This window comes from Fusarium verticillioides, chromosome 2 (assembly GCF_000149555.1).
Source record: "Fusarium verticillioides 7600 chromosome 2, whole genome shotgun sequence".
NCBI classification, from domain to species: Eukaryota; Fungi; Ascomycota; class Sordariomycetes; order Hypocreales; family Nectriaceae; genus Fusarium; species Fusarium verticillioides.
Window position 1 is genome coordinate 4627646 of NC_031676.1, and position 11507 is coordinate 4639152.

At 46.6% G+C, this 11507-nt stretch overlaps 5 protein-coding genes across 5 annotated transcripts; 2 read left to right on the top strand and 3 right to left on the bottom strand.

The window, feature by feature from the left end:
- Positions 1-385: 385 nt before the first annotated feature.
- Positions 386-850, bottom strand: FVEG_15270 (hypothetical protein; the record flags this gene model as incomplete). The annotated part of the gene is made up of 1 exon (XM_018904394.1): positions 386-850. The coding sequence occupies one exon, from the start codon at positions 848-850 to the stop codon at positions 386-388; it is 465 nt and encodes a 154-aa protein (XP_018747508.1).
- Positions 851-4175: 3325 nt separating this feature from the next.
- On the bottom strand, positions 4176-6202 carry FVEG_15269 (hypothetical protein; the record flags this gene model as incomplete). The annotated part of the gene is made up of 7 exons (XM_018904393.1): positions 4176-4302; positions 4351-5190; positions 5244-5436; positions 5489-5544; positions 5596-5718; positions 5789-6132; positions 6185-6202. 7 exons carry the CDS (start codon positions 6200-6202, stop codon positions 4176-4178), a joined length of 1701 nt encoding a protein of 566 aa, XP_018747507.1.
- Positions 6203-8027: 1825 nt separating this feature from the next.
- On the top strand, positions 8028-9041 carry FVEG_03451 (hypothetical protein). The gene is made up of 3 exons (XM_018891062.1): positions 8028-8190; positions 8243-8503; positions 8562-9041. The coding sequence occupies exons 1-3, from the start codon at positions 8128-8130 to the stop codon at positions 8847-8849; spliced, it is 612 nt and encodes a 203-aa protein (XP_018747506.1). The 5' UTR covers positions 8028-8127; the 3' UTR covers positions 8850-9041.
- Positions 9042-9376: 335 nt separating this feature from the next.
- On the top strand, positions 9377-10273 carry FVEG_03450 (hypothetical protein). The gene has a single exon (XM_018891061.1). The coding sequence runs from the start codon at positions 9441-9443 to the stop codon at positions 10266-10268; it is 828 nt and encodes a 275-aa protein (XP_018747505.1). The 5' UTR covers positions 9377-9440; the 3' UTR covers positions 10269-10273.
- Positions 10274-10368: 95 nt separating this feature from the next.
- FVEG_15268 (hypothetical protein) lies at positions 10369-11216 on the bottom strand (the record flags this gene model as incomplete). The annotated part of the gene is made up of 4 exons (XM_018904392.1): positions 10369-10701; positions 10752-10991; positions 11056-11107; positions 11155-11216. The coding sequence occupies 4 exons, from the start codon at positions 11214-11216 to the stop codon at positions 10369-10371; spliced, it is 687 nt and encodes a 228-aa protein (XP_018747504.1).
- Positions 11217-11507: the final 291 nt, after the last annotated feature.

Genomic DNA, 11507 nt, shown 5'->3' on the forward strand with positions numbered 1-11507 from the left:
GGTACTGTAGTATCAATGAAGATTTCGGCTTGTGCGTATAAGTATATGATTTGTCGGGCATTGAACAAAAGTTCTTTGCAGTGCTGAAACGCATGAATCCAATCATAATCATACCCTGCCCGCCTGCCTTGAAATTTCCTGAAAGACATAAGCGCTAGTGGACTAGCCGCCTATCTGTCCTGAAATAGTCTGATCTGCCTCCAAGAGGGTCAAGCCAGCCGCTTTACACCTCAAGTCTCTGGGTTTAGAGGCAGGGTTGCTTTGATTCACTATGAGATGATACTTTATTATAGGACAGTTCCAGGTAAACAAAATAGAGCACATTGTCTAAGCTGATCTAACACTTCCCAAGTTTGTTCGATGCATATGAGCTGATTTTGCGCGACTACTTTCCAAACCTTGCCTCGTATTGCTGATGCTCCTCATCTCCAACAGCAAACTCCCAACCACCACTCAGCTCATTAGCCATCCCTTTCCAAATTCGAAACCCGTAAACATTGGTCCACTCCCACCCCTCCATTTTCTCGTCATCAGGTGAGATACGGTAGGTCAGCCAACACACGGCAGACTCATTCGATACCACTTCGACGCGATAATCGTCCACAGTCACATGCGTGCCGGGGCCATTGTCCCTCCAATCAGTATACAGAAGAGCGAAGTTCTCAGCAACCACAGATTGATTTGGTGATATGTTGGGTTTTCCCAGAGTAAAGGAAGTGTAATTGGGGAGGAAAAAGGATGAGACTTTGAGAGAAAGGTCAGAAAGAGAGTAGGTGTAATCTCCACCAAGGGCGATAAGACCACTATATGCCAAAATGGCCTCTCGAGCCGCGCAAGTCATATTGACCATGTTGAAAGTTGTAATAGTTGAGAGTGGTTGCAATCACTGGTCTCTCCTCAGACACAACTTTATGCGATTTCCATACCGCCTCTCAGCAGCACTGCCCTCAAGTTACTAAGTGCCTTTCAGCAGGAAGCAGGATTTTCGTCAACGGCTGACATCTCCAGCGTATCAGAGAGACTTCAGGTGTCACCCAATGCCAACCATGTAAGTGGCCAGGGTAGAAGCTGGAGTCATTGGCTGTAAGAGATGTAGACCAACTCAGCGGCCCCCGACCTGATAATGGCGCTAAACACTAGCCGTCTAACTGTCCAGAAGCGGTATAGCGCTAGCCATGTAACGTTGCTAAATTATCATCCAGATATTATTAGATATTCCTCTTTCCAACAAGGTGCGAAAACACATTATCCAGAATCCCAAAGCTGTTTCAGTTGACCACAGTAGAGGGCGCACCTACAAAAGCAAGAAGAAGGCGCATCATCTAGACAAGATCGGATGCTGCCCACCCTCTAGCTATTGTATCTGCGACGATTAATTGATCCTTAGCTTCGATGAGAATAAATGCTGGATATACTATAGTTGGTGAGCTTTTGATTGGGTCAGTACGATCAGGACAATGTCTAGAGTGTTGTCTTCGGGAATAATCATGATGCTTGCTATGAATAGATGCAAATCCTAACCTTGAGAAGTTCAGATATTGATAATCGTGATCTGGAACATAAAGACCTTACTACTCTTGGTTCGACTGGCCTTACACGAGACACCTTCACCTTGTTCTCTCTAGCTTACTAAGAGGTTTCTTCTTTAAGTTTTATTGATAGCTATATAATATCTTCGACGCAAACGTAAACCGCCTATTTATATCAAAAGGCTTGTTCAGAATGGCCATTCCTCAACATCAATAGACTTGATACCATTTTTATAGTCCCCCTACTTGGTACGCCATTGTCTCATGCCACAAACCCTTCGCCAGATCTTCCCGGTCAAAGTCCGTTGGCCAAACTATTTGAGCAAGCCTAGTCCTTGCGTCTTGCCATGACAGCATATTCATTTCCCTTGCAACAACCCGTATCATACTTTTGAACTCGAGGCTCAGGCCATCACTCAATGTATTGCAACCTTCCAACCTAGCACGAGTAAGATGAAAGGCCGAAACAAACAATTTCCAGAATATTAAATCCCTCGATGACGGGCTGTGCATATCTGATCCTGCGAAACATGTCTTTAAATCCTGGAAGCTAGACCGCATGATGTAGTGGAGCAACTGATCTTGTTCAGGTTGCCCGGAATTCCAAACACCCAATACGCTGTTCAGATACATTCCTGACGTGACGATGATCCCAGTCCATGAAGACTGCAGATGCGCACGAGGTCCATTGGTGACAGCGGACGCTGGTGAGCATGACTCGATATGAGCTTCAACAACTGCAGAAAAAAGCCTGGAAGGGTCTCCATGGTCCCAGAGCTCATACAGCGAAGTATCATGTGAGATACCCCGCTTGCAAGAGCTTCTCATCTCAAAGATACGAGTGATGCCTTTGAGGCAGCTGATGACGCGGGATGGGTTGACAGGGTTAAGCTTCGGGCAAACCGCTGATGAAGCGAAAAAGCTGGGAAGGAGACTCATCGCCTCAAGGCATAGTCCAGCGCCATTCGCTTCATATGAATGCCATTCAGGAATAAGTTGTTCTAGCTCTTGGGGGCTTAGTTGACAGCGAGAGTTAAATGCGGCCCCAGCAGGGGACGCTAGGTAAATGTCCAACCTGCTCTTGAGACCTTGAATCATGTTATATGCGCTGTGAAATAAATCAGAACCTACCATAGATCTTTTATTCCTCACTTACACGATGAAATACCGCTCGCAAATTTCATGAGCAATTGCGTCTTGCTCGTCCTTAGGGTTTCCCCGAGTCTCCATATACGACAACATCCCCATAAGATGCGTATCGGCAGCCTCAAAGTTGCCAAAGGTACACTGCAACCACGTTATTTAAATCGCCCCTTCCGATGAACTTAAGGATAGTTCAAACCTCCGAAAAACAGAGCGTGACAATATGATCAGCGCAAAATGGGACGAAGGCGGAAGGGCGCAGCTGTGCATTCACCAAGCGAATGGTCTACGCTTTGTGGTATAGAAATGTCTGCTTAAAAGTGCCCAGACGGCTGTAGTTCCATGCATGTCGAAATGCGGCAATCATGAGGATATTTCGCAGGCCACATGGGCTATTTATTGCAGTTGCTATGCTGATATCACATAAGCACGACGTATCTTAGATCTTTCTTGACAACCTCTGTTTTACCTTTTACTCGAAGAAGACTGTAACAATTTATCGGAAACAGGCGGGAGCTGAGAGACTGGAAAAGGTCTTTAGATATACAGAGAGCGTGAGATCGGTATATGGCGGTATCTGGTACTTACAATACTGTAGCAGATGTTTGGACTTGAGCGGCATCTCAATCGGAAATACGTACAGTGAACCCAGGGTCAAAGGTCGGTGCGCTGACAAGTGACTAGCTCTCGACCTTTTAGACGTTTCTGCAGTCGCTACGCTCGCTATCTGCAATGAGCTGCTGTGTTGATGTATTGGCCAAGGTGCGATTTCACCCGGTTGTTTTGAAGCCGTTTTTTCCCGCCTGGGGACTCTTGTAGGCTCGTAAATGCATACATGAGATGCACTTGTACAATTGAAGCTAATATAAAAGATTAAATCTAATGTTTCCATTAAATCTTGTGGACGTTGAATCGGGTGTAAAATTCGAAAACCATACCAAATCCCCAACCACCCTGAGGCCCAAGGGGAAGAGATATGACTTACCAATCTGGGCGGTCTTCATCACATCGCATATGTCGTTGCCTACAAGTCATGCATCCCGTTTTGCTTCGCTCCGAAAAGTGTTTTTGTCTCATTATATAAATAGCGTGCTTGTTGAAATGGGAATGAATTTGTATGAGGTTTTGAGAGACCCTGAATTGGCGGAGATGAAATGGCTGAGGTGAGACTGATTTATGCTAGTGGCTTATATTAGATAAGCGTGATGGAGCTTAGGTAAGATGCTAACGATAATCTGCTGTCCAGAGCTTTGAGGATTTTTATCAGTCTAGTTTTCAGGAGTGGCTAAGTTAGTCTATTAGATTCAGCTGCATAACTGGATTGCTTAGTTAACTGTAGGGAGTTATAGGGAAGTGTCTGTCATGTCTGTCAATATCGGTATGTACTTTAAATGAATACATATATAAAAAGAAGTTAAAGATGTAGAGAGTGAAAAACCTTGTTTAGTTATTATTACTTAGATAGAATGCCTATTGAATAATATTACAATATCTGCTAAAGAACTAAAGCCTATGGACACTGCTGTTCCTGGTCCAACGACGGAATGTCTTGCCGTAGTAGTAGAATACAATACCAAACAGACACCAGAGGAAAACTAAGCTTCCATTGGTCATGATAGGTGCAATGAATCTGCAAGAATTAGTAACTGTTAAAGCAAGAAACTGGTAGATAACTTACCCAGCCTTCTCGCTCCAAGGGGTAATGAATTTACTAAAGCCATAGCCCCAAACATTCTTGTTGACTGTAATGCTAACAAATAGGCTGCCTGCAACAGGCTTATAACTGTCAACAGCATACGTGCTTGAGATGCTGGGGAGGGCTGCAACTTGGATGCCGGCGCAAGAATATCCAATGAGCACAATCACTTCCCATGGCCAATGGTTCTCATACCCAACCGAGACGATGATATTGCCAAGGTACATGATAAGAACGAACGGTATCATGGCAACCAATCTCATCTCTGGTTCGCGAACGCCGTTGTTCCTTGCAGTGAGCTTGGCAGCCACCCAGTCAGACAGAGGACCACCAGTGGCAAGGCCGATCAAAGCTCCAGCAAAGATAGCAAAATTGGTAAAACCGATGGTCTGCGTAGAGAAGTTGTAAGGTGGCGCAGCAAGAACTTGGCTCTGGGTTAGATTAATAGTAAGGAATGACGAGCAGCTCCAAGAGACGACGAAGCTGGCAAATTGGACAATGGGAAATGCGAACAGTTTCCAGGGAATCCACAGGTCCAAAAGGATAGCCTTGAAAGGATGTGCGTTGGGTTGGAAGAACCGGAACTGCCACTTTGCAGGCTTTCCCCGCCCGAGATACGGATCCCTTGCAGCTGTCTCGCTTGTCGACAGATCCGCAAATCCTTCCGGGGATGTTCCCTCTTTTTCGGTGCTGGTGGCGTGCTCTGTTATTCCATCGCTATTAGGTCTGGAGGCCTCGGCGTGGCTAGCATTGGCCGAACCCTCCATCTTCTCGTTCGCTCGGGATTCCTCGATGATCTCATTCGGATGAGGGCGGTGCCACCTGGTCGTTGTTAGTTATGAATCAGCGTGTTCAAGGGGATGGTAAAGACAAACTTGGTCTCTGGGAATAGTAAGATGGTGTAGATCACCACAACTGCACCAAGAGCCACGTTGAACCACCAGAAGTTGCGCCAGCCAACGTGGAGAGCCATGGACCCGCCGATGATGGGGCCAATCATCAGGGAGCCCATATAGACGACCCAGTACAAGGTGTTCCACTTGCCTCTGTCGTGCAAGAAGAAGATGTCTAGCAAGCAATTAGATATAGACACCTCAACATGTTCAGTGTGATGGCTTACCAGCAATGACGGCAGGTTGGATTGACTCTGCCGGACCAGCTCCAATACCATTCAGCCTGTATCATAGTCAGAAGGTGTCATGCCAACTGTTGCTGCTAAATACGTACACACAAGCTCCCATGAAACTGCCATACGTCTGCGCACGAGCTCTCCAAATCATAGCGGCCAAGCAGATCAGGTTAGACACAATGTATACCGGTCTCCTGCCGAATGAAGTGCTTAACGGGACCCTGTTGGCATTTCTTAGTGATTTGTCCCAGCTTAGAAAAGACCCTCTCGGATTGGGTGCCCCCAACGTACCATATGAAGTTGCTGAAGCCAAGAACCAGGATACAGACTCCAGTGAACTGCACAACATCTGCTAGAGTGCTGTGAAATGCTTCAATGTAATCCCCAAACATAGGCGCAAGAGCAAGTGGCCCAAACCCTTGGAAGAAAGAGGTCATGCTGGCTCCAGTGATCGCTATCATTTTCCACTTGAGTGACCAGTTGAGAGGGTCAGCTGGGTCGTCCGAGGGTTGCGGAATAAGGACACGATTGGAGCCCGAGCGGTCCTTGACAAAATGATGCGAAGCGACATCTCTCATAATCTCTGTGCCAGGGAGAATCTCGGTATGGAGCTCTGCCTCAATGGCATGGATCTCCTGCGATCTCCATTAGCGTGCAAGCTGCGATCGATGTTTGTAAATGATATACCTCATTATTGGAATTCATCTCCATGGTGATACTGTTGTCCCCGTTCTTTCACTGCTATGTCTGTAGGCCGTTAAACCAGTGTCAGACTGCTGACATGCTGTATTTGACATCTACTCACAGATATGCAAGCCTTGCATATTAAATAAGGAAGCGATGTAACTGCCGATGCTTTTACCGACTTTCAGAGCTACTTTCCCCTCACGACTCAGCTTAACATGAGCTAGGCAGCTCCCATTTAAGATAACCTTGGTTATAGCAAGCCAACCAGGTGTAATCAGTTCCTGACATTTGGTGGCCCAGGATGCCGGTAATCCGTCTGAGGGAAGTCTCTTCCCCGCATCCTGGCTCCCCCCATGGGGAAGCATGCGTAATGCCCACCAATCGTGGGGAGACTCCAACTCTTCCCGCGTGGTCTCGACCCTCACATTGGCTACTGGCGTGCCACCCGGCAAATCGGCATGATAGTGCATGTTTTAGTAATTGATCGGTCATTAAGCGAAGGGGCCAATGCCGGCAGTATGTACGTCTGTTGCTGTGGGGTTCTTGGTATGCCAGTGTTTCTCTACGTATTGTTGACGAGCAGGTCTTATTATCACACCCTATTCTGAACAACGGTGCTCCTGCGTGACCACTGTAATGAGGGGTAGCTAAGCCAGTGTTATCGGAATAAGTGGCTGAGGGAAGGGAAGAGAACTCGGAAATTCGGAACTAAGTTCCTAGCTAATGACAAGATTCAGGCAACTTAGCATAAGATTAAGATACCTCTTACTGAGTTTATTTTTATACCTCATATTGAGGTCTAATGTTTCCTTGCTTCCGGAGGTTAAGAATGAACAGTATGCTAATAGGTAGCGAAGGAAGATCGGCATACTCATATCTTTTAGAATCCGAGGGTGCTCAAAAGATGTACCTAAAAGGTTATAACCGATCAAATCAGCTATATCAGAGGTACTTCTTTTTAGGCTCTATTTTAGTACAGATTTTAAGTATCCCTGATTATACAGCTTGCAGATCGAACTTGTATCCTCACTGCTGTGCCTCCTTGAGGCTGGTACATGTGGCGTAATGACAGCGGCCAATCAAAATTGGGGTATACCCCACAAAAGTAATATCAAGTGAGCACCCTCGGATTCTAAGGGATTATGGGTTCATGGGCACCAAGTTTCGTAGACCAACACCATCTGGACCATGAACAGTAAGCATGTCACGTTCCTGTGCAGCGGCAAGTCTCTTTGAGGTATCTATTCCGATTCCCTGATCCTTGCAGTTAGAGCGGGAGTTAAGACAAACCGCTATAGGTAGGTAGTTATGTATTTACTTCACACCAGATGCTGTGTGCTATAATTCAAGAAGCCCAGAAATTCTTAAATTAAGAACCAAGGTCGCCATGCTATCAAGTCTGCTAACTGTGCTCATGAACACTTGTTCTTTGACAGACCTGGATGCGCGCGTTTGTCACTAATGTGTTTAACATTTGAATTCTCTGCTGATGAGGCCCAAGGTTGAACCCTTGGCATGCCCATTGCGGCTCTTGTGCCTGTTTGAACTTCTGCAATATAGGAATACCTTTTTTCATATGCCTATACATAGCGTTTAAATATTTCAGCTTAGCAATTAGTATTTTAATAATGGCTTGAGGAGATATTTCCAGGATTTATGGTTCGAATTTTAGGTCTAGGTTAGCTGGAAATAACCATGTTTCTCTAGTTATTCCCTAGTAATCTTCCGATAAGAGGGGGAAGCGGGTCGGGGAGCTGGGACCGAGGCGCCGGCTGATGTGCACGGCTAATCAGGGACAATGTTCAGCCTCAGGCATCTTTATTTTTCTCCTATCCGTCATCAAATCAAACAAGGACAACTTCACACTTCTCATCAACTGCCTCTATCTTATCCAGCCTCACGCCCACTTGCGCCCCGGAGACACCTCGCGCCACGCCAACAAAATGTCATCTCTGACGAATTCGCCAAATGGCAGATCTACAATTGACGCCAAGGCGCTGCTGGGTGTATGCTTGGGTACTTTGCATGTTGTAGATAACGCTGACATATCCAACATAGGCATACCTCAAACAATTACAGTCAAAGCCACTGAGGACAAAGATGCTTACTCAAGGGTCATTGTCAGCCTTGACCGAGATTGTAGCATCGTGGTTTGCCTACGGGCTCCCTGGCCACGGCCCAACAATTACTGCCCGTGTCCCCCAAATGGCGTTTTATGGTGCGTGTATCGCGGCACCATTGACCCACTTTCTCAACACAACTCTGCAACGAAGTCTTCCGGGACGAGTAGTCTTGCAAAATCTCATCACTATGCTCTTGGTATGATGACCTCTTGTCGCCAACAGCAACTGTCAGCTACTTATCTGACTTATCACAGTTCTTCCCCATTCAAAATACTGTATATCTTGCATCAATGGCCGTCATTGCTGGCGCGCGTACAACCGAACAAGCTCGAGCTGCAGTTCGCGCCGGTTTGGTACCCATGACAAAAGCTATGTGCGCTATGCACCCTGTCTTGATTACTATTGCAACCTTGTTTGTACCAAAGGAGGCTTGGGCTCCTTTCTTCAGCTTGGTTGGGTTCTGTCTGGGAACTTTCTTCAACACCATGGCGAAGAAGAGGAGAGTTGCCGCGGCCGCCGCTGCTTCCAAGAAGGAATCCTAAGCCTTAAGTACGATATAGATCTAGATTTATGTTACTGAGGACCTTTTCGCTTCTTGCGTTATGCTCGCATTAGAATACAATAGAGTGTCATTTAGCATGCAGCATCCATGCCCCTCTTCTCTCTTTACCCAGACTTGATGACTATTGCTATGATAGGACTTACCTTTGCGATCGTTCCGAGAGGTCTCGAGGCATAAAATTTAGATCTTAGGGACATGACGATTATTGCATTGTGTAGTGCAGGCAGTCTTCCCCATTTCATCTTCTTTCAAGTTTAGTCATGATTCCTGGTGTGATTCGCAACAGGACAAGCCGCTTGGTCGACGTGAAAATGGCATATCAGAGGGAATGAAGGACGAACATATCCCCAGCGAATTACAGGTCATAGCTTGAGCGGTTAAGGAAAACTTTAACAGGCCAGAGTCAGTTTTGTTTGGCCTACATGGACCCACCACGACTACAACAGCACAAAGTTAGATAGCAAGCCACCAATAAAGAACCATTTGCATTCCTTTCACGACCTCACCGACTTCTCATGTCTATATCTCATTTGACCGATTAGATAAGTCTGACGAGAGAGAAGCAGCAGACATGAACTATTCCGAATATTTCGCTGACCCTCTTCGCCAGTGTGCAATCGTCGCCCATCGTGGCTTATGGAATGAAGCTCCCGAGAACAGCTTGCTTTCCGTCCGACGAGCCATTGAAGCTGGCTACGATATTGTTGAGATAGACGTACGCCGTACTGCTGATGGAGAATTCGTACTGCTTCACGATATAACCCTGGATCGAATGACTGGAGTCGACAGGAAGCCGGAAGATTTGACTCTGGGAGAACTGATATCGCTTCCACTCAGGAACCGTGATGGAGGCCCAAACAATCCATTTACGGAGGAGAAGCTGCCCAGCTTACGCGACGTCTTTGACCTCACACGCGATAAGATTTACATTCACCTCGACATAAAGCATCGGCACGTCATCCCGGAAGTGCTGGCATATGCACGGAAGATGGGCGTCGACAAGCAAGTGGATTTCTGGGCCGATTTGAAGACGGAAGGTGATCTGGCTTGGATCAAAGCAAATATCACCATACACGGCGTTCCATTCATCGCACGTACCCATCTCGAGCATGATGACTGGCAACAACAGGTAAAGCTTGCTCTCGAGCTGAAGCCTTTAATCTGCGAAGCCTCGTTTCGGGACATCTCACAGGTCGATGCAATACAGCAGCACTTCCATGAGGCAGGAATCAATCTCTGGGTCAACACTCTCGATAGTGTCGCCTCTTCAGGCTTCACTGACAGCGCTGCATTGGACAATCCTGAGGCGGTCTGGGGCAGGCTGCTCCGGGCTGGTTTCTCCGCGATCCAGACTGATGAGATGGCGGCACTGCGATCATTCCTGGGAACCCTGAAATGAGGAACAGAAGTCAGATAATACAAGATTTGGATATGCTGTATGGAAGGGCTATTTCCCATGTAGTTTTACCATGTAGTTTTGTCATTTTTGCATCTGAGGTCTATCTCCCGCTGGATGGCTCAGCATGGGGTTCCCTTATCATCGTGAATAACTTGATCGCATCGCCGTCATCATCACAAATCATTTCCTTTTGGAACTTGAACCCTAGACGCCCATAAATGGCGACGTTGGGGACGTCGCGGCTTGACTCCAAGTAGCATCTCATGTCCTTGGCGTCAGCCTCGTCAGTGACGGCTTTCATCAATTTGGCACCGACTCCTTTGCCTTGAGCCTCAGGGACAACAACCATGATATTTAAAAAGTAGTAACCACGAGGGTCCTTCCACAGGGCTGATTGGGCACTGGCTTGGGCATCCTTCCAGATGTAATAACGCTGACCTTGATCAGCACTCATTGTACTTGGCAGGATCTCGGATAACATACCTTGACATTCAATCCTCCTCGACCATACCACAGACTCATGCGTACTTGTCCAAAGTAAAGTTTCCAGCTCTCGAACCAGTCATTCCATGTTGGCGGCTGATCTGCTGGTTGGGGACGTAGCCACATCGCTACGCCGAGCACTTTATCGCTGTTTTCTTCTTTGGCAACGTGAAAGATTCCATTGCGCATTCCCCACCTCATTCGAATGGCAAGAGATTCAAAGTTCCGCTGGCGGTCAAACTTGCATAAGCGTCAGCATTAGGAACATCTGTAAAAGATTTTATCACGGATGTTCTTCACTCACTTTCGCTTGGTCATAAACCCACACGTTATAAGGATCTCCAACAAAGGCTTGCCTGTTCAGTCAGCAACTGAAGAACTAACCGCTGTATGTCCCACTTACTGTACTGCCTCCACTGCCCCTGGAATGTCTGCCTCTGTGAGGTCGGTGATATAAATTCCCATTTTTAGAATTGGTTACTAATAGACTGGAAGGGTATTGGTAGATTCGTGAGATATAGTAATATCTTTGTTACTCGGATCGAAAGGTCCAACAGTCGGAGAAATATGCTTTGTATAAAGAAGGGTCGAGAAGAGAAATAGTTGGTTCACCGGCTTCGAATGAAGGTTCGCCGGATTCAATTCACATGAAGCTAACAATGAGATTGAGGCAGGGATAACTTATTACCCGCTTCTTCAGATGGAAACTATTTTGTGGATTATCTCGGATTGAGCTTAGTTGGAAATTCATGGCTT

Excerpts from the sequence above, each read along its gene's own strand:
- FVEG_03451 (XM_018891062.1), top strand. The coding sequence starts at position 8,128 with ATGTCATCTCTGACGAATTCGCCAAATGGCAGATCTACAATTGACGCC. Across the intron at positions 8,191-8,242 it reads ACGCCAAGGCGCTGCTGGGT|GCATACCTCAAACAATTACA; the intron begins GTATGCTTGGGT and ends TATCCAACATAG. Across the intron at positions 8,504-8,561 it reads ATCTCATCACTATGCTCTTG|TTCTTCCCCATTCAAAATAC; the intron begins GTATGATGACCT and ends GACTTATCACAG.
- FVEG_03450 (XM_018891061.1), top strand. The coding sequence starts at position 9,441 with ATGAACTATTCCGAATATTTCGCTGACCCTCTTCGCCAGTGTGCAATC.